This window comes from Dreissena polymorpha, chromosome 5 (genome assembly GCF_020536995.1).
Source record: "Dreissena polymorpha isolate Duluth1 chromosome 5, UMN_Dpol_1.0, whole genome shotgun sequence".
Taxonomy (NCBI): domain Eukaryota; kingdom Metazoa; phylum Mollusca; class Bivalvia; order Myida; family Dreissenidae; genus Dreissena; species Dreissena polymorpha.
Window position 1 is genome coordinate 31,067,819 of NC_068359.1, and position 27,863 is coordinate 31,095,681.

At 37.3% G+C, this 27,863-nt stretch overlaps 2 protein-coding genes across 4 annotated transcripts in view; both read left to right on the plus strand.

Annotated features, from left to right (window-relative positions):
* Nucleotides 1-8,933, plus strand: part of LOC127832465 (DCC-interacting protein 13-alpha-like) — a 69,205-nt gene extending 60,272 nt beyond the window's left edge. For all 3 annotated transcript variants that reach the window (XM_052357950.1, XM_052357951.1, XM_052357952.1), the window contains one exon: nt 3,499-8,933. In XM_052357950.1, the coding sequence (XP_052213910.1) occupies nt 3,499-3,573 (75 nt within the window). In that variant the 3' untranslated portion in view covers nt 3,574-8,933. The remainder of the gene's footprint in view (nt 1-3,498) is intronic.
* A 2,112-nt stretch (nt 8,934-11,045) lies between these two features.
* On the plus strand, nt 11,046-27,303 carry LOC127832468 (transmembrane protein 43-like). Its single transcript, XM_052357966.1, has 11 exons — nt 11,046-11,416; nt 12,267-12,401; nt 13,036-13,130; nt 14,005-14,057; nt 16,015-16,084; nt 16,554-16,621; nt 17,176-17,300; nt 18,303-18,377; nt 19,537-19,638; nt 19,902-20,019; nt 24,769-27,303. The coding sequence occupies exons 1-11, from the start codon at nt 11,282-11,284 to the stop codon at nt 24,975-24,977; spliced, it is 1,185 nt and encodes a 394-aa protein (XP_052213926.1). The 5' UTR covers nt 11,046-11,281; the 3' UTR covers nt 24,978-27,303.
* Nucleotides 27,304-27,863: the final 560 nt, after the last annotated feature.

Here is a 27,863-nt window from a genome sequence, read left to right on the forward strand (position 1 = left end):
GTATGTGTGTATGTCAGTCTGTCCGTCCGTCCGAAAAAAAACACTTTAACGTTGGCCATAACTTTTGCATTATTGAAGATAGAAACTTGATATTTGGCATGCATGTGCAACTCACGGAGCTGCACATTTTGAGTGGTGAAAGGTGAAGGTCAAGGTCATCCTTCAAGGTCAAATGTCTAATATATAGCGTCAGTCCGTCCGTCCTAAAACTGTAACATTGGCCATAACTTTTTCACTATTGAAGATAGCAACTTGATATTTGGCATGCATGTGTATCTCATGGAGTTTAACATTTTGAGTGGTGAAAGGTGAAGATCAAGGTCATCCTTCAAGTCAAATGTCAAATATATGGCGTCTGTCCGTCCGAAAACTTTAACATTGGCCATAACTTTTTCAATATTGAAGATAGCAACTTGATATTTGGCATGCATGTGTATCTCATGGAGCTGAACATTTTGAGTGTTGGAAGGTGAAGGTCAAGTCCTTCAAGGTCAAATGTCAAATATATGGCGTCTGTCTGTCCGAAAACTTTAACATTGGCCATAACTTTTTCAATATTGAAGATAGCAACTTGATATTTGGCATGCATGCATTAAGCTGCACATTTTGAGTGGTGGAAGTTCAAGGTCAAGGTCATCCTTCAAGGTCAAAGGTCAACAGAAACAAAAATTCAAAGCGGCGTTCTCATGAAGCTGCACATTTTGAGTGGTGGAAGTTCAAGGTCAAGGTCATCCTTCAAGGTCAAAGGTCCAAAAAAAAAATCAAAGCGGCGCAATAGGGGGCATTGTGTTTCTGACGAACACATCTCTTGTTGTGATTGCTTTTTGTCCATTGATAACACTCTATAGACCACATTTATTTTTCAATCTTCATGAAACTTGGTCAGAAGATTTGTCCCAATCAGATCTTGGCTCAGTTTTAAAAAGGGTCACGAGAGGGAAAAAAATAGGTCAAATAAATGAAAAGCTTGTGAGCACTCTAGAAGTTACATCTATAATCTGATCTTGACATTTAAGGTCCAATCTTCATGAAACTTGTTGAGAACATTTGTTCTAGTGATATCTGAGTTGAGTACAAAAATGGTTTTGGTTTGTTGAAAAACATGGCTGCCAGGGTGAGGGCATTTTTATGTCCCCACTATAGTAGTGGGGGACATATTGTTTTTGCCCTGTCTGTTGGTTGGTTGGTCTGTCTGTTTGCGCCAACTTTAACATTTTGCAATAACTTTTGCTATATTGAAGATAGCAACTTCATATTTGGCATGCATGTGTATCTCATGAAGCTGCACATTTTGAGTGGTCAAAGGTCAAGGTCATCCTTCAAGGTCAGAGGTCAAATATAGGTGGCCAAAATTGCTCATTTTATGAATACTTTTGCAATATTGAAGATAGCAACTTGATATTTGGCATGCATGTGTATCTCATGGAGCTGCACATTTTGAGTGGTGAAAGGTCAAGGTCATCCTTCAAGGTCAGAGGTCAAATATATGTGGCCCAAATCGCTTATTTTATGAATACTTTTGCAATATTGAAGATAGCAACTTGATATTTGGCATGCATGTGTATCTCATGGAGCTGCACATTTTGAGTGGTGAAAGGTCAAGGTCATCCTTCAAGGTCAAGTATATGGGTCAAAATTGCGCATGTAATGTCACTTCTGCAATATTGAAGCTAGCAATTTTATATTTGAAATGCATGTGTATCTCAAGAAGCTGCACATTTTGAGTGGTGAAGGGTCAAGGTCAAGGTCATCCTACAAGGTCAAACATCATATAGGGGGACATTGTGTTTCTCAAACACATCTTGTTTTTATGGCTGTAGTAAAACCTTGTTAACACTCTAGTTGATAATAGAGTATATAATGGTTTATAATGCCCAAAACAAAACAGAGTTTGTCTGCTGATTCACTGTTGAACATTGCCTGATGTGACACAGAAGTCACCTTGGGTATGCAGTCTCACAGCTTTAGTTTGCAGGAATTATTATAGGGTCTTTACTCTCCCCATATATTGTAGATTTATGGTTCAGTTGTAGAGGGTCTATATATATATGATTTTTATGCCCCTGGTAGGGTGGCATATAGCAGTTGAACTGTCCGTCAGTCAGTATGTCAGTCTGTCCGTCTGTCCGAAAACTTTAATGGTCATAACTTTTTCAATATTTAACATAGCAACTTGATATTTGGCATGCATTTGCATCTCATGAAGCTGCACATTTTGAATGGTGAAAGGTGAAGGTCATCCTTCAAGGTCAAATGTCTAATATATGGCGTCTGTCTGTCCATCTGAAAACTTTAACATTGGCCATAACTTTTTCACTATTGAAGATAGCAACTTGATATTTGGCATGCATGTGTATCTCCTGGAGCTGAAAGGTGAAGATCAAGGTCATCCTTCAAGGTCAAATGTCAAATATTCCGTCCGTCCGTAAACTTTAACATTGGCCATGACTTGTTTAATATTGAACATAGCAACTTCATATTTGGCATGGATGTGTATCTCGTGGAGCTGCACATTTTGAGTGGTGAAAGGTCAAGGTCATCCTTCAAGGTAATAGGTAAAAAAAAATCATTTCTCCATTCAATCTCTTACTTACTTCTCGTGGAGCTGCACATTTTGAGTGGTGAAAAGTCAAGGTCATCCTTCAAGGTCAAAAGTAAAAAAATACAATCCAAGGGAAGTAATAAGCTTCAAAAGGGAGATAATTTCTAAACCTGCCAAATGATATATTGAAATTTTATTTCAAAGCGGCGCAATAGGGGGCATTGTGTTTCTGACAAACACATCTCTTGTTAATCTACACATTTATTGTAGTCTGATTGCTCTGTTGTAGAGGGTATTATTATATTGTTTAAACCCACCCACAAAGAATAAGATAAAAAATGATGGGGTTTGCTGAATTCAAAATGGGCAACTGCTTCTTTCACACAGCAGTCAACATGGGAAGGTGGTCTTATATTTATTATATTGATTGTATTTGTTAGAGGGTTTTATACAGTCTATACCCCTTCCAAAACTATCTTAGAGAGTGTTATTTATAATGTTTGCAGGTGTGGATGTTAGACACCTGACTTTTCTTGGCATGGCTTCAAATCTACTGGCATACACAAGTTAATATGCACTAAGTTCAATACTGCCCAAAATAGATAAAACGGCTATACAGAGCGAATAATCATGTGATAGTTAAGACGTCCATGCCAAAAATACCTGTCTCAACATGGACGTCGCCATCTTGACTATCACGTGATTACCCCCTCTGTATAGTGGCAAAAGAAAGTTACAGTCCCGTTTTTTTAAATGATGGCTACTACATTTTCAATTATTAATAATCCATAAACTTGATGTAGATTGTAAAACTACAGGGAAAAGTTTTAACAAAAATTACACATCCTACAATACAACCATCGCTTGAAATGACGCTTTCTTTAAAAAAGGGCACCGATTTGCTTTCAAAGATGCATTTTATTTAAAACTGTTTATCTTTATATCTATATTTATAGGAACCTGCTAAAGCAACAAATGGTGTAGGGGCTGACCAACAGAAACAAGAAAAAGGTGAAGAGTCGTTAGCTTGAAGTACAGCAGACGTCAAATTGTTCTTTGTGTACATCGAACAACTTTTGTATTGTAATAATTGCATTTTGTTTCTTCAAATGTTAGTATGGCCTTGGAGGAGGGTTTGCCACAATATTGAATGTAACGATTGCTTTAAAGTATATATAAGGTTCAAGTTGTACTAAAAAAAGTATATCTACGCTGGTCTCCCTTTGGAGTGTGTAACTACAACAGGGTTTTCAAACAATTTATTTGTGGCTGAGTTCTTTCTTTAAGTTAAAAGATATTTGTGTTAGTGAATGCTTTAAGTGAAGAATGTTTACAATTTTATACAAAATATGGTACAAAAGTGTTTGTTGAATGTTTTTAGCAATACATTTTGTGTAATTACAGTGTATAATTAATACTAAGCATGGTTAACATGTATTAAATTGTAAAACTGTAAAGCATGGGCATTTTTAGTGATCTTTTCGTTAATAAAACATTTTTATATGAATTACAACAAAATTGTATACCAGGTAATGGTATTGGTGTTATTTTAACTGAAAAAAATGCATTGGATTTAATATTTGTTTGCATTTATAACAAATTGTGCATAAATAAAAAAAAACGTATTTTGGCTTCTCAAGTTTGGCTTAAATTAAGCTTATGTTTTACTTAATTTAATGTTTTAATATGCTTATTATTTTCTGTATTAGATTTTATATTGTAATTTTTCTTAAAGTTTAATTTTAAAAGTCATGTTGAAAGAAATTTTCTGATTTACGCAGTATTATATTATTTCCTTTTATGAAGTAATAAATACCAACATTTGGGTTGAAAGCATTTATTTGTGTACAGTCCACTCTCATTATCTTGAAGTCGGCGGGAACAAGAAAAAATAACGAGATAACGAGAGTTCGAGATATCCGATTAGGTGTTTTCAAAGAAAAATAAGACGAAAATTTACCTTGTTTTTAACATCTAAATACCTGCTAAGTGGTCTAACTAAAGCCGTCACCATGTGGAAAATACTCTACCTGATATACATGTATACACGTTTTAACGAGGAACGATTCATTTTGCTTTTTAAATGCTTAAAATGACGTTTTAAGTATTACAGAATTGCATGAACACATGCGGTTATAATTTTTCTAAACTATCGAGTAAACATCTGGATATGTTGCTATTTAAAGTAATGATGCAATTGACGTCCAATCAGTACGAGGGTTTTCCATCTGAACATGGGTAAATCACGTTCCAGAATACTGAACTGTACATGTACATTTTGTAGTTTGAAATGCAAAGTTTAATCGATTATTAGTACAGGATCAAATACAAATGAAATGCCATTTTTAGTCCTGTCTTGATAGAACAACATTAAATTTGCAACGGTTTATATACGCAAAAATATAACTCAATGCATTAAGGAATGTTGTTTGTAAAAACAATTAGTCTTTCGGCAGGCTGTGTATTAATTGCAGTTAATTGATGTTAACGTGACAGTTAAAGTGACAGACCTTACTCAAGTGTTAATGGCTAAAGACATTACATAAGTGTGATCATTGATGCAATCAACGGATCAATTCCCTACCACTCAGTATCGAGAGCAGCCAGGCGAAGCGGGTCGGTGAAGTATCAAAGAAAAAAATTCTCACCTTTTGCCGACACTGGGACAGTTATTCGCACTTCGAGATAAACATCAGTAAATACATGTAAAATCGGGACTCGGGACAAAAATTTTTATCGACGTATCGAATTATTCGACATAATGAAAATGGAGATATGCGATGTTTATTTATATGGATAAAGAAGGAAAAAAGTTGGGACATTGAGCTTACTTCGACATATCAAGAATATCGAGATGTCGAGATAACGAGAGTGGACTGTATTAAGTTTGATTTTTTATACGCCCGTATAAAATACGGGACGTATTATGTGAAACCCCTTGGCGGGCGGGCGGGCGGCGGGCGGAAGGCATCACTTTGTCCGGACTCTAATTCAAATTGTATTCATCCGATCTTCACCAAACTTGGTCAGCAGTTGCATCTAGTTGATATCTAGGCCAAGTTCGAATATGGGTCATGCCGGGTCAAAAACTAGGTCATAGGGTCAATAAGTGCATTTTCAAAGGGGCCACTTTGTCCGGACTCTATTTCAAATTGTATTCATCCGATCTTCACCAAACTTGGTCAGCAGTTGCATCTAGTTGATATATAGGCCAAGTTCGAATATGGGTCATGCCGGGTCAAAAACTAGGTCATAGGGTCAATTAGTGCATTTTCAACGGCGCCACTTTGTCCGGACTCTAATTCAAATTGTATTCATCCGATCTTCACCAAACTTGGTCAGTAGTTGCATCTAGTTGATATCTAGGTCAAGTCCGAATATGGGTCATGCTGGGTCAAAAACTAGGTCAAAGGGTCAATTAGTGCATTTTACTTTGTCCGGACTCTAATTCAAATTGTATAAATCTTATCTTCACCAAACTTGGTCAGTAGTTGCATCTAGTTGATATCTAGGCCAAGTTCGAATATGGGTCATGCCAGGTAAAAAACTAGGTCATAGGGTCAATTAGTCCATTTTCAACAGCGCCACTTTGTCCGGACTCTTATTCAAATTGTATTCATCCGATCTTTACCAAACTTGGTCAGTAGTTTCAAGATAAGTAATATCAGTACAGGAAATACTGCCATTCTATACCTATGTAGGTCTAAACAATTATGATTTAAATATTGTGTTTTAGAGAACAAATGAGACTAAGTGTACACTTATTGATATCAATGCATATATATGAATATATCAGTTATATAAGTTGTTGTTGTTTTTTTTGCTTATTTCCAAAACAAATACATCAATCATCAGTGTATCATCTCCAATGGCACACGAATCGGGCGTATATTGCTCCGTCATGCGGCGCTCTTGTTCATTTATAAGCAACAAAATTTTATACTTTTCTGTTTAGTTAAAGCACAAAGTTATAACTTGTATGATACCACCAGAATTTTCCCTAAAATGTAAATATATGAGGCCAGATTTGAATAAAATACTTAACCTGTGATATATTGCAATTGTTCTGATTGGTTATATTTTTGTCTTTGTTGTCGGTTTTTGTTGTCATCTTTTTACGTTGAAATATTTGTTTATTGGCAGTTTCTGTTTGTGTATGTTTTTATTGTAATAACTGTTATTGTATATAAGACTAATTTATTACAGTACACATTATGCATAAGTAGTAAATAAATCTGATTTGAGTCATGCATGTGATGGAAATTACCAAATGTTAAAGCCCCATAAACACTCAAAAAAGCATTTTGTATCTTGTTAAATCTATGTTACCATACCACATCTATTGTGGAAATTTTGACTATTGCTATACAGAACACTTTATTATGCCCCCCTTTGAAGAAGAGGGGGTATATTTCTTTGCACATGTCGGTCGGTCGGTCCGTCCACCAGGTGGTTTCCGGATGATAACTCAAGAACGCTTGGGCCTAGGATCATGAAACATTGATCATGATTCATGATGACCCCTATAGATTTTGAGGTCACTAGATCAAAGGTCAAGGTCACGGTGACTTGAAATGGTAAAATGGTTTTTGGATGATAACTCAAGAACGCGGAGGCGGCCAACAGGGCGAACTCTGAACAATATAACTTAAGCAACTGGTCTGTAATCCTAAATCTATAATTATCAGTCCAATGAAACATCATCATTTGAGTAAAATAAAGTGGATCAGTAATTTTTTTTATCAGAATATGAGATTTTTTTGTATATTTTTTTAAGAAACATTTTATGAAATATTCGTTGGTTTTAAGTGTTTATGTGGCTTTAACAGAAGAGATTTCCCTTGAAATTGGACTTGCTAGTTAGCTTTTTTGTTGTTGCAAACAAAGTAATTTACAGAAAGCATTTGTTCCATTGAAATAGTAATTGTATCTGTCAGTGACTGATTTGTAACGGTTTTCATCATTGTTTCAATGTAATGAATGAAAAGTCGACATTACTTCATAGAAAATTGTATGTGTGGGTGCTGGTTTAATTGCTTATATTTATATTGTTCACACCACAAAGATGTGTAATCTCTGGAGACTTCCAATCGAGTGTTAAGCGTGTAATGTATATATATATGCAAACAAATTCAAACACAAACGACACAATAATTTCATGTTTGCCCTTTATGTTCAAACGCAAGACAAAAACTTAATGTTCAATTAAACTGAGATCAGACTAAATCGTTTTACAGCATCGATTATAAAGTGTCAGTTTAAAATGATAAATATCCTCCTGTATTTTCAGTATTATAATTAAATACATATTTTCATATCGTTCTGTGGAAATGGGGTTTAATGCATGTGCAGAAAGTGTTGTCTCAGATTAGCCTGTTCAGTGTGCAAAGACTAATTGGGGATGACAATTGCTACCTAAACTATATTTTCACTCAAAAGGGATTTCCTTTGAAAGAATGGATTTGCTTTGAACGAAAAGTAGCCTTAAAAGCGGTAAGTGTCATCCCTGATTAGCCTGTATGGATTGCACAGGCTAATATGTGACGACACTTTATGCACATTCATTAAGCCCAGTTTTCCCAGACCTCTGCTGATATATATACATTTTTAGCTCGGCGTTTCCGGAGAAAACCCGAGGTATTGTCATAGCCAGCTCGTCGTGTCGTCCGCCGTCCGACTAAAACCTTAACATTGGCTCTAAATTCAAAGTGCTTCCACCTACAACTTTGAAACTTCATATGTAGATGCACCTTGATGAGTTCTACACCCCACACTCATTTTGGGGTCACTATGTCAAAGGTCAAGGTCACTGTGACCTCTAAAAAAAAATCTGACAAGCTTTCATTTATTCAAACCTGCACCCGTTGCCGAGCGTGGCACCCGTTATGCGGTGCTCTTGTTACTTATAAAGTATATCAAGTTACATTATAAGGTCCTGGTGTTACGTTTTGGTCAGGACAAGTGAAATGTTAGGACACTAGTCTGACTAGACAAGTGGATGTTAATGTTAATGTTGAGCTCTGTTGCTACATATAACAACATGCGGTGTGGGTGGGAATTGATTACTTGTTTGCTTTTATAACAATTGACAAAAGTAACTTATTTTTAAGGTGTTGTGTTGTTAAGAGTGTTTGACTTTGTTTACTTGATTTTTGCTTTGTCCTCGTGCTTATTTGTATTGCCCGTCGCAATAATTTTGTTTACAATTTTCATTAAATAGAAATGTGTTTAGATTATTTATGGGTTTATTTATTTTGTTGTGTATGAATAACGTTAGTATATTAATGAATGCTAATGTTATTGCTGTTAAACACATAACATAAAAGATTTTGGAATCAATTTATTTCTTGTGTATGGAAATGATGTTAATAGAGTTGCATTCAAATAAAAAGTGTTTGTTATGTTTCAACCCACAGGAAACTTTTTCTGCTTATTTATTTTATCGCAAAGTTATAAATAAGCGGGATTATAAAACTTATGTGTACCCTGTTTATTATATATTTTATAATCCCCCGACATAGGCGGATGGATATTGTTTTGGCGTTGTCCGTCTGTCTTTCCATCCGGCAGGCCGGCACTTTTGTGTCCGGAGCCATATCTTGGAAGTGCTTTGGCAGATTTCATTGAAACTTGGTATGAGTATATATATGGATAAGATGATGATGCACGCCAAATGGCATTGTACACCATCTGTTAATAACGGAGTTATGGCCCTTTGTATCTTGAAAAAAAAATGCTTTTTGTGTCCGGAGCCATATATTGGAAGTGCTTTGGCGGATTTCATTGAAACTTGGTATGAGTATACATGTGTATATATGGATAAGAGGATGATGCACGCCAAATGGCATTGTACGCCTTCGGATAATAACGGGAGTTATGGCCCTTTGTATCTTGAAAAAAATGCTTTTTTGTGTCCGAAGCCATATATTAGAAGTGCTTTGGCGGATTTCATTGAAACTTGGTATGAGTATATATATGGATAAGAGGATGATGCACGCCAAATGGCATTTTACGCCTTCGGATAATAACGGAGTTATGGCCCTTTTTATCTTGAAAAAATGCTTTTTTTGTGTGTCTGGAGCCATATCTTGGAAGTGCTTTGACGGATTTCATTGAAACTTGGTAGGAGCATATATATATGGATAAGAGGATCCATATGTCCAGACAACTTTGTGTGTCCAGAAGTATATTGGCGGGGGATATCAATTCAACGAATTTGCTTGTTTTGTTGTTTTTGGTGTATTATTTCAAACTGATTTACAAAAATTGCTCAGGAAAAAATGTGAATACCAACCTTAAGCTTTGGGATTTATTTATAGTTTTTATGTGTCAGAAAAGTCTAAAGACAAATTTACATAGAGCAAACAAAATGATAAAGAACCAACTTATGGTTTAAAAGGACATAAATTTATGGAAAGAAAATCATATCTGCATTGAATTATTTGTAAAAAGCATGGCACAAATTATGTTATTTATGAGGCAGTGTGTATCCTGAATGCTCTATACGGCGATCTTCATAACCAAAATAATACTTTGTGAACAAAGTTGGAAATACAGCACTTTAGCATCAAAATGGGAATAGCAAGATAAATGTTCAGACTGAATGTTGCACACAAGAAAGATCAATGTCAAACATTGAACTCAATAGTCAAATTAAAGGACTTTATTGTCAAAAAAAGGTCTTGCTGCTCAATAAATTACTTGGGCACTACAGAAATTGACTGCGGAAAGACTTTTGCTTGCCATACATTAAGTTTAAACGTTTAAAGTCACTGCATAAAACAATTACTTTCTAAGGATAACGTATTCTTCATGAATAATGTTTCTAATTCCTCTGATTGATGACAGTTTTTAACAACAGGAGAGGGCAATGTATAAATACCATCGCATAAGTGATACATGTTTTTAATGTGCAGTTGCCATAGCCTCAAAATTACTTAGCACAAATTTTTACTTAAATAGGGTTTGAAATTTCTATAATTTTATCTTTCTTTGAAGGATTTTTAAATAACTTGATTCACCGTTATGCCTACATTAACATGAAAATGTAGTCCCAGTATGGGGCCAATAATATGTATAATGTTGTCTTTCAGCGCACCATAATGGGCCAAGATGGAATGCTGTTGCAAATCCCATGTTTGGCAATAAGTTTAAAAATGAGACATTTCAAGCAAAATGAGATAATTACCATTATATGATGTATCATAATATTTAGTTGGGGTTTTGCTCGTTGTGCTGTTTGGGTTGTGCATAAAGTTTGTTCCCATATTGGTCTTATAAAACGTGTTTGTCTGGAAAAAATTGTCATTCAATTCAAAAAGGAATTGAATGCATTTAAACTAGCATTTTTATGCATATAGTGAGATTCATATTCTAATGAGTGCAAAATGTTCAACAGGACATTGATGTGAAAAAAATCTCTGCATTTTGAAATGCTTTAATAGTTGATTCAAACTTTAGTGTAAGTTAACCTTTTTGCGAATATTCTAAGTGGTATATTTCTGCCATTTATGTGACGACAACATCCGAAACAAAAAGAAAGTAAACTTCCCTTAAAAAAATGCTATTTTGGACAATGACTTAATTTGATAACGTGTTACAGCAGATATTTTGTTAAATGCGACATAACATTCAGTGTTTTTCGTGATCGCATATGCTGACATATTTGCATTATATGTTCATACAGTGAAAAAGTACGTAATATTTTATTTCGGATAAACGATTCGGATAGAAATTAGAATGGAAAGTGGACGTACACGAGTCACTTATCAACGTAATCCAAATTTCTGTGAAAGGATCGGTCAGAGTCTTATCGGAATTTTGATTGGCGCTGCCTTACTTCTTCTGGCCTCTGGTGTCATATTTTGGAATGAGGTAAGCTTAGTAGCTGTAAAATGAACCTTTATCAAAGGAATAACTTAGAAGTTTTTATAAGTTTCAGTTCGTATTTGCATTACTATTTTCTGTTGAAAGACTCTTCAAATGCATAAAACTGTGTTACTTGTTTGTTTAATTTCTAAGGGTCATTAGTGTTTTAGAACAAAAGATGTATACTGCAACACGGTAGACTCGAGGTACTTAAGGAATATTCATTTGCGCCTAGAAACCTCCTTCATATATATTAAATAAATGATTTAAAAGACAAACAATTGTTACTTTACTTTATTGGATAATTGCCTTTTTATGAGGAAAATCATTCAATTTTAACTGTGGTAGCAACACAAACAACACCACTTTCCACCATTAATAAGGTTATGTAAAATTCTTAACGTTACTACCATATTTTCAAAAAGAATTCTTAACTCTGAAATTTTATTCTTAATGTTACTACTAAGTTTTGGAAAATAATTCTTAAATTTTCTTAATGACCTAAAAATAAATAATAATGGGTGTCATCGTATAAGATCTTTTCTATAATGTCTTTCTTAGCATTCAACTTCGGTTCACTATGAGTACAATATGTTAAAGTGTTTTTTTGCACGCTTTGCAGTTTGTTAGGACGTCCTCTGGGCGCAGCCATTTTTTTGTGAAAATTCAAATACTATACCATAACAGCATTTAAGACAAGTATAGAATGAATAAACGGTAGAGGTTTTGAACTATGTTGGAAACATGTTATTTGTTGGGCTCAGTATGCGTTTTGACATTACAAATATCAAGACAAGTTTATGTTCCTGGTTTTCAAAATAGGATATTTGTAACAACATGACCATTTTATTGTCAGGGCAGAGCAGTGCAGACAGCCAAATCCCTGGATGAAGGGCTGAGTATTGTTGTTCCACTGGCCAATGCACACCTGATCTCTAGTGAGAATACAGGAAAGCTGGTTCACCTTACAGGGGAGCTTCACACTCAGCAGGTTAATAGCAACTTATTTTGTTACATTCTTAGTCCCCGAAAAGATCTGTTCGCCTTTGAACAAAGACAGTTAAACTGCGTAAAGTCAAATAAACACATCTAGAATTATGAATTTGAATGCTGGGCAGTATTACTGATAGTTATGCTCGATTGGTCATTGTGGGCTCAAAATAATATGTAAAAGTGATCTGGGTACTTTTAAGTTAAATACAAAGTACCTTGAGTATGGAAAATACACAACAAGGACAATGGAGTATGGCTGGGTGCCTTTAAGCGTATTGTAAGAGCCCAGTGTACATTGAAGTATTTTTAACGTACGTTTTAGTAATACATGAGCGGACAACAACCAATTGAGAGATATGTATGTCTTTACCAGACCATGTGATCATAAATGGTGATGAGACTTTGGTAGAGACTTGAAATTCTGAAGCGTCCTGCAGAGTAACATCATTTATTGTTGGAAAATGATTTCTCTTAAATATTTAATACAGATCCAAATTATGCAACCAAGATTAACTTTGGATGGTATTTTTTACATTCTCAAAACAAAATTGAAACATGTGAACTTGTTTCATTGCTGTACAAATGCAGTATCAGCATTATCAGTAGTAAACCAATGTCTTTTTACAACTCAGGATCTGGTAGATGGCACATACAACATTCGAGTTAGAGCAGTGAAACTAAAGCGCATTGTTGAGATGTACCAGTGGGAGGAACAAGAGACAGAAAAGTTGGTATCAGAAGTATTCCATTCAGATGTTATTTTTTTTACCAGTAAATGGAATTGTTTCTAAGAGCTGTACTGTAGCCCTCCTACACCATACAAAATACTTTTCAGATGACATTGTTTATAGTATATACCTCTGAAGAAAACCTGAATCTTTTTAACTATAGGGAAAGATTTAGAGTGAAATAGAAGGGTGCTGCACCCTGCTCCTTTTTGGTTCCCCCTCATTCTCTTTAGGTTGTTCAAAAACAAAAATGTGATAATGTGTAGAAATGTAATATGGATTTTGCAAAAATCCAATGGCAGATAAAAAGTCTTATAAACCTTATTAAAAAATTCCCTAGAATGATTAAAATTAAAAAATGTCAAAAGACTGGTCCAGCTTTCCATACCACCCCTTTCAGGCAGCACCCTGTACTCTTTGTGGTCATGGCTCTTTTCCCACACTGGTAAGTATTTTATTGTCCCCTACCGGTTTTACCGGAGAGGACTTATTGTTTGCGCTCTGTGTGTCTGTCAGTCTGTGAGTCTGTCACACTTTTCTGGATCCTGCGATAACTTTGAAAGTTCTTAATATTTTTTATGAAACTTGAAACATGAATAGATGGCTATAAGGAGATTATGCACGTCATTTCATTTTGTTCCAACGTCAAAAATTCTGGTTGCTATGGCAACAAATATTAAAAAAAAAAATATATATATATTTATATATATATCTGACAATGGTGGAGCAGGTAGGGGAAATATATTGCTTGGCAATAGTCTTGTTGCACCTTGCACTTGGGTGGCCCTTGAACTTTTGATATTGCAAGTTCCACTCAATTCAAATTGTTCTGTTAATACTGTCACTTTCAAGATCCATGGTATATTTTCAAAGGAAGTATGACGAAGGGAACGGACAGACAAGAGTGGAGAAGAGTTACTCCTACAGTGAGTATATGTTTGCTTTTCTGCTATATACCGTAATTACTTAATGTGTCCGAAAACTTAGATACGAAAAATATTCACAAAATACAGGTGTCCGAAAACTTAGAGTCGAAAATTGAAGTGTCCGAAAATAGCGTCAATTGTATCAACGACTACCTGTAATAGCACACGCTTGTAAAATACCATGCCGTAAAGTGTAAATTACAGTTTTATATGTTTGCACTGCATTTTAAATAATTTTAAATGCTTAATTTATTTGTCAGAAAGTTACTACAAGGTTGTACTTTGACCAACGAGTTCAAAGATGAGCATGTGATGTACCGATACTCGCTAGTATGAACCTGTAATTAATGCACACAAAAAAGCAAACTGTGAATTCTTTGTTTGTTCATTTCCAATAGTTGTTGTCTAACACCTTCCATTGTTCGTAAAACTTGCAATAGGGTTGCATCACACTTTGAAGCGTTTAGTATTTGTCACAGTTATTTTACTGAGAAGGGGTAGTACCATTGCGGTAGATAATTGAACTGTTAATTGGCACTACCCCTGATGCTTGTCATAACGCTTATGCTATCGGGCGAAACCATTGTTTAATACCGGTTTACAAGGTTATTTACCCAATAACGCAAATGTAATGGTCCGTTGCCCTTAGGCATGCACGTGCCATGTTTTATGATGTTAATCTGGTTGTAAAACCCCATGATCGAAGTGTCATTAGATATCGAAAACAGGACCGAAATTTGGTAAAATAGTGCTGTAAAATATACTGTCCGAAAACTAAGAGACATTAATTATGGACGAAAACCCGTGTGTCCGAAAATTAAGTGTCACGAAAAATAATTATTTTTGCTAAAAAAAGGGGTGTCCGAAAACTTAGATTGTCTGAAAACATAGAGTAATTACGGCAGCAGTGGGTTTTTTTGGTGCAATTTGAGCTTGTTAGTCTGCCACTTACCTGGTGTTAAAAAGAGTGTATATTTATATGCTCCCCCAAAATTTTTGGGGGGAGCATATAGTCGCCGCTTCGTCTGTCTGTGCGTGTGTCCGTCCGTCCGTGCACAATTTTTGTCCGGGCTATTTCTCAGCAATTAATGACCGGAATTCAATTAAACTTTATGGGAAGCTTCACTACCAAGAGGAGATGTGCATATTATTAGCCGGTTCTGGTCGGATGATTTTTCACAGAGTTATGGCCCTTTGAAATTTTCCATTAACTGTACATATAGTGCAATTCTTGTCCGGGCTATTTCTCAGCAACTAATGACCGGAATTCAATGAAACTTTATGGGAAGCTTCACTACCTTAAGGAGATGCGCATGTTATTTGTGGGTTCTGGTTAGAGGATTTATTTAGAGAGTTATGGCCCTTTGAAAATTTTAAGTTGCTAAACCATCCATCGTATTATTTTGTCCATAGTTATGCCCCTCAAGACGTTTCCTTTTATCTGAATAGATAGTGCAATATTGTGACAAAAAAAACACTTTGGGGAGCATCACCCGTCTCCGACGGTTTCTTGTTATCAAATGGCTGCGTAATATTCCAAATTGAAGGTTTCCAAAAACATTTTTTTTTAATTAAAATGCAGCATTTACTTAATTTCCCTATTCAGCTCTATGAGTCCAACTTGAGTTAATATAAGATTGTAAACACTTATGCTTAATTTAAAAAAAAAAATTGGCAAAATGTTAAATATACAAATTTTAAAATGTAAATCAAAATTATGTGATTTTCTCAATCCAAACGGTCCTGACCCTATACACAAATTAGCAAAAAAAAAACACTAACTAGTAATCATTGTTGATTAGTGATAGATCTGTACTAAAAATCCATCTTTAAATTTAATTAAAATTGAAGGTCCAAATCATCATAAATATAGCACAATAAATGAAAACATGCAAGTCATTCCAGTAATTTGAAATCTAAGTTATTGTTCTAATGTGATATGTTACTTATGTTTCAGGCAAAGTTTGGAAGTCTAATGTGATACACAGCAATGGCTTCGATGACTCCTTTAACCATAGAAATCCAAGGTAAGAAAAATGTTTTAATAGTTACAATGTTATTTCTGCCCTATTTTGTATAATATTATGCCTTTTTTATCTGAAAAATATTAGATCAGCTAGCTCTTTGTTTATTTAATGTGTTTATTGAAATATCTTTATTTGCAGGTGTGTTAACACTTAAGTATTAATAATGAAATGCATAATTACATTTTCACCCTTTACCACTTTGATACGTATTTTGATACATTTGTAGTCCCTTAGAAAGTTAAATTTAATTAAAGACCTCTCCTACTTTATTCTAATTTTAAAGGCTTCATTTCCAACCCTCAGATACTGATGAGCAGCAAACAGCATAAAACCTGAACAGACTGCGAGTTACTTGCAGGCTGTTCTGGTTTTATGCTGTTTGCACATAGCCATTTTCACTTAGCTTCTGAGTGGGAAAGGCTTAAATCTGTATACTTGTAATAATGAAGATGCTTTCTTCACTTTGCAGTGAAATGCCTGTGCGTGAGGCCTCTTTCAATACAGATGTCAATGTTGGAGAATTCCTTCTCTCAGACGGTTAAACTGTTGTTGCACTTAAACACATTTTATAATTATTTAGAAAAAAATCCATACAAAATGACAACTGCATATATATAGTCTGCACAGGCTATATAGTCTGCACAGGCTGATCAGGGTCCACACTTTCCGCCTTAACTTGAATTTTGCTAAAAAGAGACTTTCTTGTAACAAAAAATATCATAAAAGCGGAAAGTGTCGTCCCTGATTAGCCTGTGTGGACTGCACAGGCTCATCTGGGACGACAATTTACGCATATGCATCAAACCCCCTTTTCACAGAGCACAGCCCATATATATACAGACATATAAAGGTTTCATTGAATTAAGTTCACAAGTTATGACTGTGGCAGTTTGAAGGACATAAAATACCACTCTTGTCAATACTGCTCTGTGGCCAACATAAATGCATTATTAAAAGCAAAGCTCATGTACTTTTTGTATTAATCATGCATTAACAGAACCAGTAAATATTCAGTAAATTCAATCCTGCTGGAATATGTAAAAACAACTCACAAACTAACTTGGCAAGTCTTGATCAAAACACAATTTTAGGTCTGACAGGGCAGATCAACAACTTTCGGCCAGTTACTCTGTCACCTAGCAACACCCATGTTGATTCCAGGGTTAAAATAAAGGACAACTACTTCTATCACGGCCAAGATGTCTTATACCCAGAGGTAAGCCCATTGTGCATAGGTACTTTTTAGTTTAGTTTAAACCAACTTATTTAGCTCCTTTGCATCAAAAGGCTCAGGATTATTTTAACACTCTCGAGTCCGTTTCCTGGGCCTAGAACAAGTATGTGGTTTCTTTTGTGGAAGATCTCAAGAAAGTTCCCACAGTAGGGATTGAACCTGTCACTACCCGGTTGCTAGGGGAACACCATATCTATTACCCCACGGCGTTCTTAAATGTACTTTTTCTTTCATATTTAAAAAGTTGACCTGAGATAAAAAGATTAGCGATAACCTCACTTTTAAGCGTAACAAAATATTGTTTAGAAAATTGTTATATTTAAGGAAACTTGCGTGTGAGCACAATAATTACATTTGTGTGATGTTACATAAGTTTTAAAATCAAACAACAAGAAACTTCCATTAAAAAAAATGTCCAGAAATCAAGGCTAGGTCTTACCAATATGTGTTGATACTGGGCCTTAATGTAATCCAAATTTACCCATTATTTATTTGTGGCATTGTAATGTATTGCAAAATCTTTGTTTAAAAAAATCAACACTTTTGCGGAAACGTAAATTTCTGGATTTCTGATCTTTTGGATAAACAAATAATTTGCGTCGGTCATTTTCGGGTTTGTTTGTGTTAAGTTAGCATTGGATCAGTAAACCCATGAAATGAACAAAAATGGGCCGTGCTCTGTGAAAAAAGGGTTTATTGCATGTGCTTTAAGTGTTGTCCTAGAATAGTTTGTGCAATCTGCACAGGCTTATCAGGGGCAACACTTGCCGCTTTTATGATATTTTCTGCTTAAAGAAAGTCTCTTCTTAGCAAAAATCTAGTTTGGGCGGAAAGTGTCGTCCCTGATTAGCTTGTTCGGACAGCACAGGCTTATCTGGGACGAAACTTTACTGACATGCATTTAAACCCCTTTTCACAGAGCTTGGCTCAAATAAATGTCCCACGAATTATAATGAGTATACAGTATGGGAGTTTTGTTTACAGATCGGAGATGTCCGTGTGAAGTTTGAATATGCAGGCCGTAGTGGACCCTCCCTCTTGTTAGGCTCGCCTGATGAGGTGAGTTCTACTGTATATTTAGCATCTCATGAAAGTGTGCTGGACATTTGTTAATTTTGCATATGAGTTGCTGGCATGTGCGTAAAGTGTTGTCCCAGATAAGCATAGGCTGACCAGAGTCAACACTTTCTGCTTTAATAGAATTGTTTATTTAAAGGCTCTTTTAAATAGAAGTCCATTGTAAGAGGAAAGTGTCGTCCCTGATTAGCCTGTGCGGACTGCACTTTGCACACATGGATTAAGCCCCGTTTTCCCAGGGTGCCACTCATAAACATGGAGGTCTATTGCACAGAGTAGTTATCGTTATTTATAAAGCAACGTGATGCAAATCGAAGGTTTTTGGGTTTGATTTTCATTTCTTCCACATAACTTGTGTGGGGTCATAAATTATTTATACAGCCTTTCTCCACCGACCTCTTATTCATCTTTGACAATTTTCAGATACTAGAATGAAAATTGTGCATTTAGTACTGTTGAAAACCAACTTACCCAGACAAAGTATCAGTCTGTTATTAAATGAATATAAAAACAGCAGAATGGTTTATTTTGTCATTTAAGATTATTCTTTTCCCTCCCCTTCCTTCTCAAGAAAGTAAAGGGGTTATACTGAAATGGAGGTCAATTTGTCTCTCTGTATGTCTTCCTTATCCTGAACTTTTCAAGGTGATACATTCAGACAAGCAAAATTGCCTCACAGATGCAAAAATTTGACAAGCAGGCAAGCCAAATTGACACACAGACAAAAGTCTGTACGAGTCAAAATTGTTATACCAACTGGAGTTGAATTTAAAAATGACTAAAGATAATAACATTATATCTTATTCTGTTTTGGTAAGTAAAAAATTGAGTTTTTTTATGTGCCTGAGTCACCCAAGCAAACACATATCTTGCTATGCGAAAACCGGTCTTAATGCAGGTGCGTACAGTTTCTTCTCGTATTAGCCTGTGCAGTCTGCACAGGCTAATCAGGGATGACAGTTTCAGCCTGTATGGTGTTTTTCGTTTAAAGAAATTCTCTTCTTAGCAAAAATCCAATTTAGGCAGATTTTTCCTTGATTAGCCTGTGCATACTGCTCAGGCTTATCATGGACAACACTTTAAACCCCATTTTCCCAGAGCGAGGCTCATAACTGTAAACCCTTCAATCTTTATTATTTAGGTAAGCATTGTAGCACGGCAGGTGGGATCAAAATTGCTTCCTTACCAGACAGTATCTGGGGATACATTAGAGATGCTCTACTTTGGAAGTCTCTCTGCCAAGGTAAAAAAACGATTTTATTTTCCTTGGGACAGAAAAGCAATCAAACACAACCCATACTTAAAGTTAAAACTTTAGAATTAACAGTATTTTTTAACCATAATACATTAAGTCAAAAAGTAAGGAATTATTGTAGACGTTTGCATATCCAAAACTTTGACTCAGCCATTACAAAATTAACCTGAAATGGTTAATTGCTTAGATAAATGATTCACCTTTTTACTTGACACTAGAAATATAAATGCCATTTTTCCTATGCTCTGCAGGAAATGTTTGGCCGTGAGAAGATGCAGAACACGATGATGACGTGGGCGCTGCGCAGCATCGGCTGGCTGATGATGTTCATCGGGTTCTCTTGCCTCACCAGCATCGTCACCACGCTGGGTAGGTGCTAGGGCGTGCGAGAATTATAGGGCTGAGATAAGGTGCTAGGGCGTGCGAGAGTTACAGGGCTGGGATGAGGTGCTAGGGCATGTAAGAATTACAGGGCTGAGATAAGGTGCTAGGGCATGTAAGAAAGAATTACAGGGCTGGGATGAGGTGCTAGGGCATGTAAGAATTACAGGGCTGGGATGAGGTGCTAGGGCATGGGAGAATTACAGGGCTGGGATGAGGTGCTAGGGTGTGGGAGAATTACAGGGCTGGGATGAGGTGCTAGGGCATGTAAGAATTACAGGGCTGGGATGAGGTGCTAGGGCATGGGAGAATTACAGGGCTGGGATAAGGTGCTAGGGCTTGGGAGAATTACAGGGCTGGGATGAGGTGCTAGAATTGGGAGAATTACAGGGCTGGGATAAGGTGCTAGAGCGTGGGAGAATTACAGGGCTGGGATGAGGTGCTAGGGCGTGGGAGAATTACAGGGCTGGGATGAGGTGCTAGGGCTTGTGAGAATTACAGGGCTGGGATGAGGTGCTAGGGCTTGCGAGAATTACAGGGCTGGGATGAGGTGCTAGGGTGTGGGAGAATAACAGGGCTGGGATGAGGTGCTAGGGCTTGTGAGAATTACAGGGCTGGGATGAGGTGCTAGGGCATGTAAGAATTACAGGGCTGAGATAAGGTGCTAGGGCATGTAAGAAAGAATTACAGGGCTGGGATGAGGTGCTAGGGCATGTAAGAATTACAGGGCTGGGATGAGGTGCTAGGGCATGGGAGAATTACAGGGCTGGGATGAGGTGCTAGGGTGTGGGAGAATTACAGGGCTGGGATGAGGTGCTAGGGCATGTAAGAATTACAGGGCTGGGATGAGGTGCTAGGGCATGGGAGAATTACAGGGCTGGGATAAGGTGCTAGGGCTTGGGAGAATTACAGGGCTGGGATGAGGTGCTAGAATTGGGAGAATTACAGGGCTGGGATAAGGTGCTAGAGCGTGGGAGAATTACAGGGCTGGGATGAGGTGCTAGGGCGTGGGAGAATTACAGGGCTGGGATGAGGTGCTAGGGCTTGTGAGAATTACAGGGCTGGGATGAGGTGCTAGGGCTTGCGAGAATTACAGGGCTGGGATGAGGTGCTAGGGTGTGGGAGAATAACAGGGCTGGGATGAGGTGCTAGGGCTTGTGAGAATTACAGGGCTGGGATGAGGTGCTAGGGTGTGGGAGAATTACAGGGCTGGGATGCGGTGCTAGGGCATGTGAGAATTACAGGGCTGGGATTAGGGCGTGGGATAATTACTGGGCTGCGAGCATTACAGGGCTGGGATAAGGGCGTGGGAGATTTACAGGGCTGGGATTAGGGCGTGGGAGAATTACAGGGCTGGGATGATGTGCTAGGACGTGCGAGCATTACAGGGCTGGGATTAGGGCGTGGGAGAATTACAGGGCTGGGATTAAGTGCTAGGGCGTGCGAGCATTACAGGGCTGGGATTAGGGCGTGGGAGAATTACAAAGCTGGGATGAAACATGCTCAGACCATTACACAAAATTGTATATGGGCCTTGCTCTGTGGACAAGGTGTTTAATGCATGTGCGTAAAGTGTCGTCCCAGATTAGCCTGTGCAGTCCGCAGAATTACAGGGCTGGGATGAGGTGCTAGGGCATGTAAGAGTTACAGAGCTGGGATTAGGTGCTAGGGCATGGGAGAATTACAGGGCTGGGATGAGGTGCTAGGGTGTGGGAGAATTACAGGGCTGGGATGAGGTGCTAGGGCATGTAAGAATTACAGGGCTGGGATGAGGTGCTAGGGCATGGGAAAATTACAGGGCTGGGATAAGGTGCTAGGGCGTGGGAGAATTACAGGGCTGGGATGAGGTGCTAGGGCATGGGAGAATTACAGGGCTGGGATAAGGTGCTAGGGCGTGGGAGAATTACAGGGCTGGGATGAGGTGCTAGGGCGTGTAAGAATTACAGGGCTGGGATGAGGTGCTAGGGCATGGAAGAATTACAGGGCTGGGATGAGGTGCTAGGGTGTGGGAGAATAACAGGGCTGGGATGAGGTGCTAGGGTGTGGGAGAATAACAGGGCTGGGATGAGGTGCTAGGGCTTGTGAGAATTACAGGGCTGGGATAAGGTGCTAGGGCTTGCGAGAATTACAGGGCTTGGATGAGGTGATAGGGGTTGCGAGAATTACAGGGCTGGGATGAGGTGCTAGGGCTTGCGAGAATTACAGGGCTGGGATGAGGTGCTAGGGTGTGGGAGAATAACAGGGCTGGGATGATGTGCTAGGGCTTGTGAGAATTACAGGGCTGGGATGAGGTGCTAGGGCGTGGGAGAATTACAGGGCTGGGATGAGGTGCTAGGGTGTGCGAGAATTACAGGGCTGGGATGATGTGCTAGGGTGTGCGAGAATTACAGGGCTGGGATTAGGGCGTGGGATAATTACTGGGCTGGGATTAGGTGCTAGGGCGTGCGAGCATTACAGGGCTGGGATAAGGGCGTGGGAGAATTACAGGGCTGGGATTAGGGCGTGGGAGAATTACAGGGCTGGGATTAGGTGCTAGGGCGTGCGAGCATTACAGGGCTGGGATTAGGGCGTGGGAGAATTACAAAGCTGGGATGAAACATGCTCAGACCATTACACAAAATTGTATATAGGCCTTGCTCTGTGGACAAGGGCTTTAATGCATGTGCGTAAAGTGTCGTCTCAGATTAGCCTGTGCAGTCCGCACAGGCTAATCAGGGATGACACTTTCCCCCTAAACTTGATTTGTGGTAATAAGAGACATTCTTTTGAAAAAGAAAATATAATAAAAGCGAAGGTATCGGACTGCACAGGCTAATCTGGGACGACACTTTAAGCACATGCATTAAACTCTCTTTTCACAGAGCACGACCCATATATTTATGTCCTTATTCACCAAACAATTCTCATACTTCAATATCAAATTTTGAATTAAATGCCTCTATCCACATCCTTCTTCATTTTGTTGAGAACATTATCACCAGTGGTAGCAAGTTTATATTTAAACATATTTGCATCTGAACATATTTTTCTCAATCTCAGTCTATTCTTTGATCTTAAGTCTATGAATTGGTTGTTAACAATGGGTCTAATGTATATTTATCAAATGATTGTGGTTTGTTTAAAAAATGCTTGCAGGTGTTGGCACAATTTTTTTATTTATATCAAACTTTGTGTAAAATACCTGTTCAGACCAGTTCAGTTCCTTTCTCTAGGCATATAGGGCCTGCTGCCCTCTTGTGTCCAATAACTGGTTACTTAACACCATGTTGGTAATATTTATACCCCCCTTCCAAGAGGGGGTATATTGTTTTGCACATGTCATTCAGTCTGTCCGTCGGTCGGTCCGTCCACCAGATGGTTTCGAGATGATAACTCATGAACGCTTAGGCCTAGGATCATGAAACTTCATAGGTACATTGATCATGACTATTGATTTTCAGGTCACTAGGTCAAAGGTCAAGGTCACAGTGACTGGAAATAGTAAAATGGTTTCCGGATGATAACTCAAGAATGCTTACACCTAGGATCATGAAACTTCATAGGTTCATTGATCATGACTGGCAAATGACCCCTATTGATTTTCAGGTCACTAGGTCAAAGGTCACAGTGACTGGAAATAGTAAAATGGTTTCCGGATGATAACTCAAGAATGCTTACGGCTAGGATCATGAAACTTCATAGGTACATTGATCATGACCGGCAGATGACCCCTATCAATTTTCAGGTCACTAGGTCAAAGGTCAAGGTCACAGTGACTGGAAATAGTAAAATGGTTTCCGGATGATAACTCAAGAATGCTTACACCTAGGATCATGAAACTTCACAGGTTCATTGATCATGACTGGCAAATGACCCCTATTGATTTTCAGGTCACTAGGTCAAAGGTCACAGTGACTCGAAACAGTAAAATGGGTTCCAGATGATAACTCAAGAATGCTTACTCCTAGGATCATGAAACTTCATAGGCACATTGATAATGACTGGCAGATGACCCCTATTGATTTTCAGGTCACTAGGTCAAAGGTCAAGGTCACAGTGACTCAAATTAGTAAAACTGTTTCCGAATGATAACTCAAGAATGCTTACGGCTAGGATCATGAAACTTCATAGGTAGATTGATCATGACTGGCAGATGACCCCTATTGATTTTCAGGTCACTAGGTCAAAGGTCAAGTTCACAGTGGCTCGAAACAGTGAAATGGTTTCCTGATGATAACTCAAGAATAATAAGGTCTAGGATCATAAAACTTCATAGGTACATTGATCATGACTGGCAGATGACCCCTATTGATTTTCAGGTCACTAGGTCAAAGGTCAAGGTCACAGTGACACAAAACGTATTCACGCAATGGCTGCCACTACAACTGACAGCCCATATGGGGGGCATGCATGTTTTACAAACAGCCCTTGTTTATTAGTTGACCAGTTTCTAACACAATATATGTGTTATTGTGCAAGTCACTGGTTTTCTAAACACAATTTATGTAATGTTTGATCAGTTGAATGGTTTATTAATACAATTTATGTGTTATTTTATAAGTATTCTGGTTTCTAAACACAATTCATGTGTTATTTCATCACCTGAATGGGTTCTTGACACAATTTTACTTGTTATTTCATCAATTGAATAATTTATTAACACAATGTATGTGTAATTGTATGCTGTTTCTAAACACAATTTATGTGTTACTTTATCAGTTTGCTGATTCCTTAAAACACTTTCTGTTATTTCATCAGTTGACTGGTTGCCGATTGTGCGTGACATCATTGCGCTGGGCGTGTGTCTGATGAACATGAGCCTGTCCGTCTCCCTATCTCTCACCATCATCGCTATCGGCTGGATATTCTACCGCCCTGTCCTGGGCATAGCCATCCTTGCAATGGCTGCCACACCCTTCGTCTTGTCACGGTTCAGGGGAGCTGCACCTCGCTCAAGAGTCGACTAAATGTTCGGAAATAAATTGCAATGTGCGGAGAAATTACATGACATTATGTAGCTTTACACTTGTTAAGTTTCCTTGTAGAGTATTATTTTTTTCAATACTATTGAAGTGTGTAAAAAATAGAGATAAATTCATGAGCAGGTTTTTTTTCTCAAGGATGAGTCTTGCGTTATTGTTTGAGTGTTAAATTTGTTGCTGTATTTAATCTATGCAATCTATTTTTGTATTCTTAGCATAATGATCTATATACATGTAGTATTTGTTGTGTTATTTCTCACATTTATTCTATACATGTACAATAAAAAAAAATTATTTGTATTCAGATGTGAAACAGGCGTGCCTGATTGTTAAATTTGATGCCATATTTTAGACATGAAAAAATGTGTGGTATCTATCATAATTATAAGCAAATTAATAATTAATCTACATAGTATGTGTAAGATAATTCACTTTACAATTTGGTTTATTTTTGATAAATATTAACAACATAATAACCGATTACCACCATGTCACAATCATACATGCCATACATCCCGGATTGTCCGTGACAGTCCCGGAAATGAAGAACTTGTCCCGCTGTCCCGGAAATCTGTCAAATGTCCCGGAATTTACGAAATCCATATATACATGTACCTTATCTTAGGCTTAACTGCACCTCGAATCTGTGTATATCTGCAGCGTCTCCATGACAATGCCTACCCAAATAGGCAGACTACGCTACGTGTCAAAATCGATCAATAAGCAGGGGTCCCATTACCATATCGATTGTCTCACGTTCGCGGTCAAACCGAAAAGGCGGCATTGTTTAATGTGGTTGTTAATTGACTTTAATCTACTACGTCATTATTTCCCGCTGCGTAAGGGCAAAGGATAGTTGTTCACACATCTGAAGTCCAACATCGCTGAGTAAAAAATTAAAAGCAGTTTATGTTCGCACGTTTAACCGACAAAGAAGTTGAGTAAAAAAGGTCTTACACACAGGTCTTAATAACAATAACGCAGTGACGTCACAATCTATGTTTAGAACGCTTACACTGAAAACTCGTGGCTTGTATCTAGTAACGGAAGTAGTAATGTTTTATTTGACGTTAATAGATCAAGTGTATTTCGGATAGGCTTCCGAACTTTTGCAATTAACGATGCGAAACAAAAAAAAACGTACCAAAAATGCATATGTCTATAAATATCGCTACATTTTATACATGCCCCGGAAAATCGGAAAAAGTCCCGGACAATTTAACTCAATGTCCCGGAATTGGTCTGAAAAATTATGGCATGTATGCACAATAATGTTTTGTTTTAATACCATGGTTTTCCATCACTGTCATGTATAACATTACATATTACTGTGTAATCATTTCCTTTTTACATGACCTTTTGGTATGTATACCGTTATATAACTTGGTTAAGACTGACGATGTACTATGTACAACTCATATATTTCTCTTTTGTTCTGTTCTATAATTTAATTTAGATTTTAAACAAAAATCCTGGTAGATATATTTGTATATTTGTGATAGTGAAAAGTTATAGTCTTGTTACTTAACTATTTTATTGCTTGAATGTAAAGCTTTGTACTTGTGTTTATAAATGCACATGCTTGCATGTAATGTATTGATTTACAAATACTCGAACTTAGCTATTGTGAAAACAATCATTACCAATTTAGTGATAGAAATATGTATTTCTACAAATAACTAACTGGGAGTTGATTTCAAAGGCACCTGAATGAACCTATTCCCACTCAGAAGCAAAGTGAAAATGGCTATGTGCAAACAGCATAAAACCAGAAGAGCCTGTGAGTAACTCGCAGTCTGTTCAGGTTTTATGCTGTTTACTTCTTATCAGTATCTAAGGATTGGAATTGAAGCCTTTAAAACTTGAATACAGTAAGAAAGGTCTTAAATTAAATTTAACTTTCGGGGGGAGGGTTAAATGTGAACTGATCTGTGCCATATTTTATGAAATTGAATTATGTACTGTATTATAATGATAATCTAGTCATTTAACTGGTATGCAAGAAAATGTGTGATGGCAATCTGCTATTTGCAGTTGTCAGAGCTCATATCCAATTTCAGAACAAATATGTGAACATTTCAAACAATACCATAGAAATTGTTTTACCTAGGAAGTTATTTATTAGTGCTATAACTGATTCAAAGTATAAACCACTTAAATTGTGATGTTTATCTTCAATCACATGTCAAATTAATCATTAAATAAATTGTATTAACTGTTAGACTGCTCCTACTATAAGTAGTTCTCTTTTGTACAATAAATTAATATTGTGTTTATAAAAATTTGTATATAAAATTAATTGAATCTAAAATTTTTGCCTCCGCCTTTTATGCCCCCATTGAAAAAGGCTGCATGTAGCAGTTGTTTTGTCCCTCTGTCTGTGGGTCTGTGCGAAATTTTCTGTCTTTGCTTTACCTTTGCCATTCAACAATGGAATTTGAAACAACACCATAGTAAGACGACGTGTCATGTTTAACATCCATATGCCTTAAAGGTCAAAAGTCATACTTGACCATAAAATGGCTAGCTTTAGACATATGGTTTTAAGGAAAGTGTAATTATGACACGCCTTGTTTCAAAGTTTTTTCCCCAGATAATTGTTTTGACATTATTTTTTTTATCAATTGAAATTATAATACACATAGTTATTTATACATCAAACAAATCCTGAATGGCTCCCTAGGTAGAGCACTACATGAAATCAAATAAGATCCTGAGTTCTATTCCTGCCTTGTCAGGTAACTTGTTGGTGGATTAGACCAGTCACATAACTTGTGGGTGGATTTGACCAGTCATGTAACTTGCAGATGGATTAGACCAGTCACATAACTTGTGGGTGGATTAGACCAGTCACGTAACTTGTGGGTGGAT

Coding starts and splice junctions, on each gene's coding strand:
- LOC127832468 (XM_052357966.1), top strand. CDS start 11,282: ATGGAAAGTGGACGTACACGAGTCACTTATCAACGTAATCCAAATTTC. Junction 12,402..13,035: donor GGGAGCTTCACACTCAGCAG/GTTAATAGCAAC, acceptor TTTACAACTCAG/GATCTGGTAGATGGCACATA. Junction 17,301..18,302: donor AAGATGTCTTATACCCAGAG/GTAAGCCCATTG, acceptor TTTTGTTTACAG/ATCGGAGATGTCCGTGTGAA.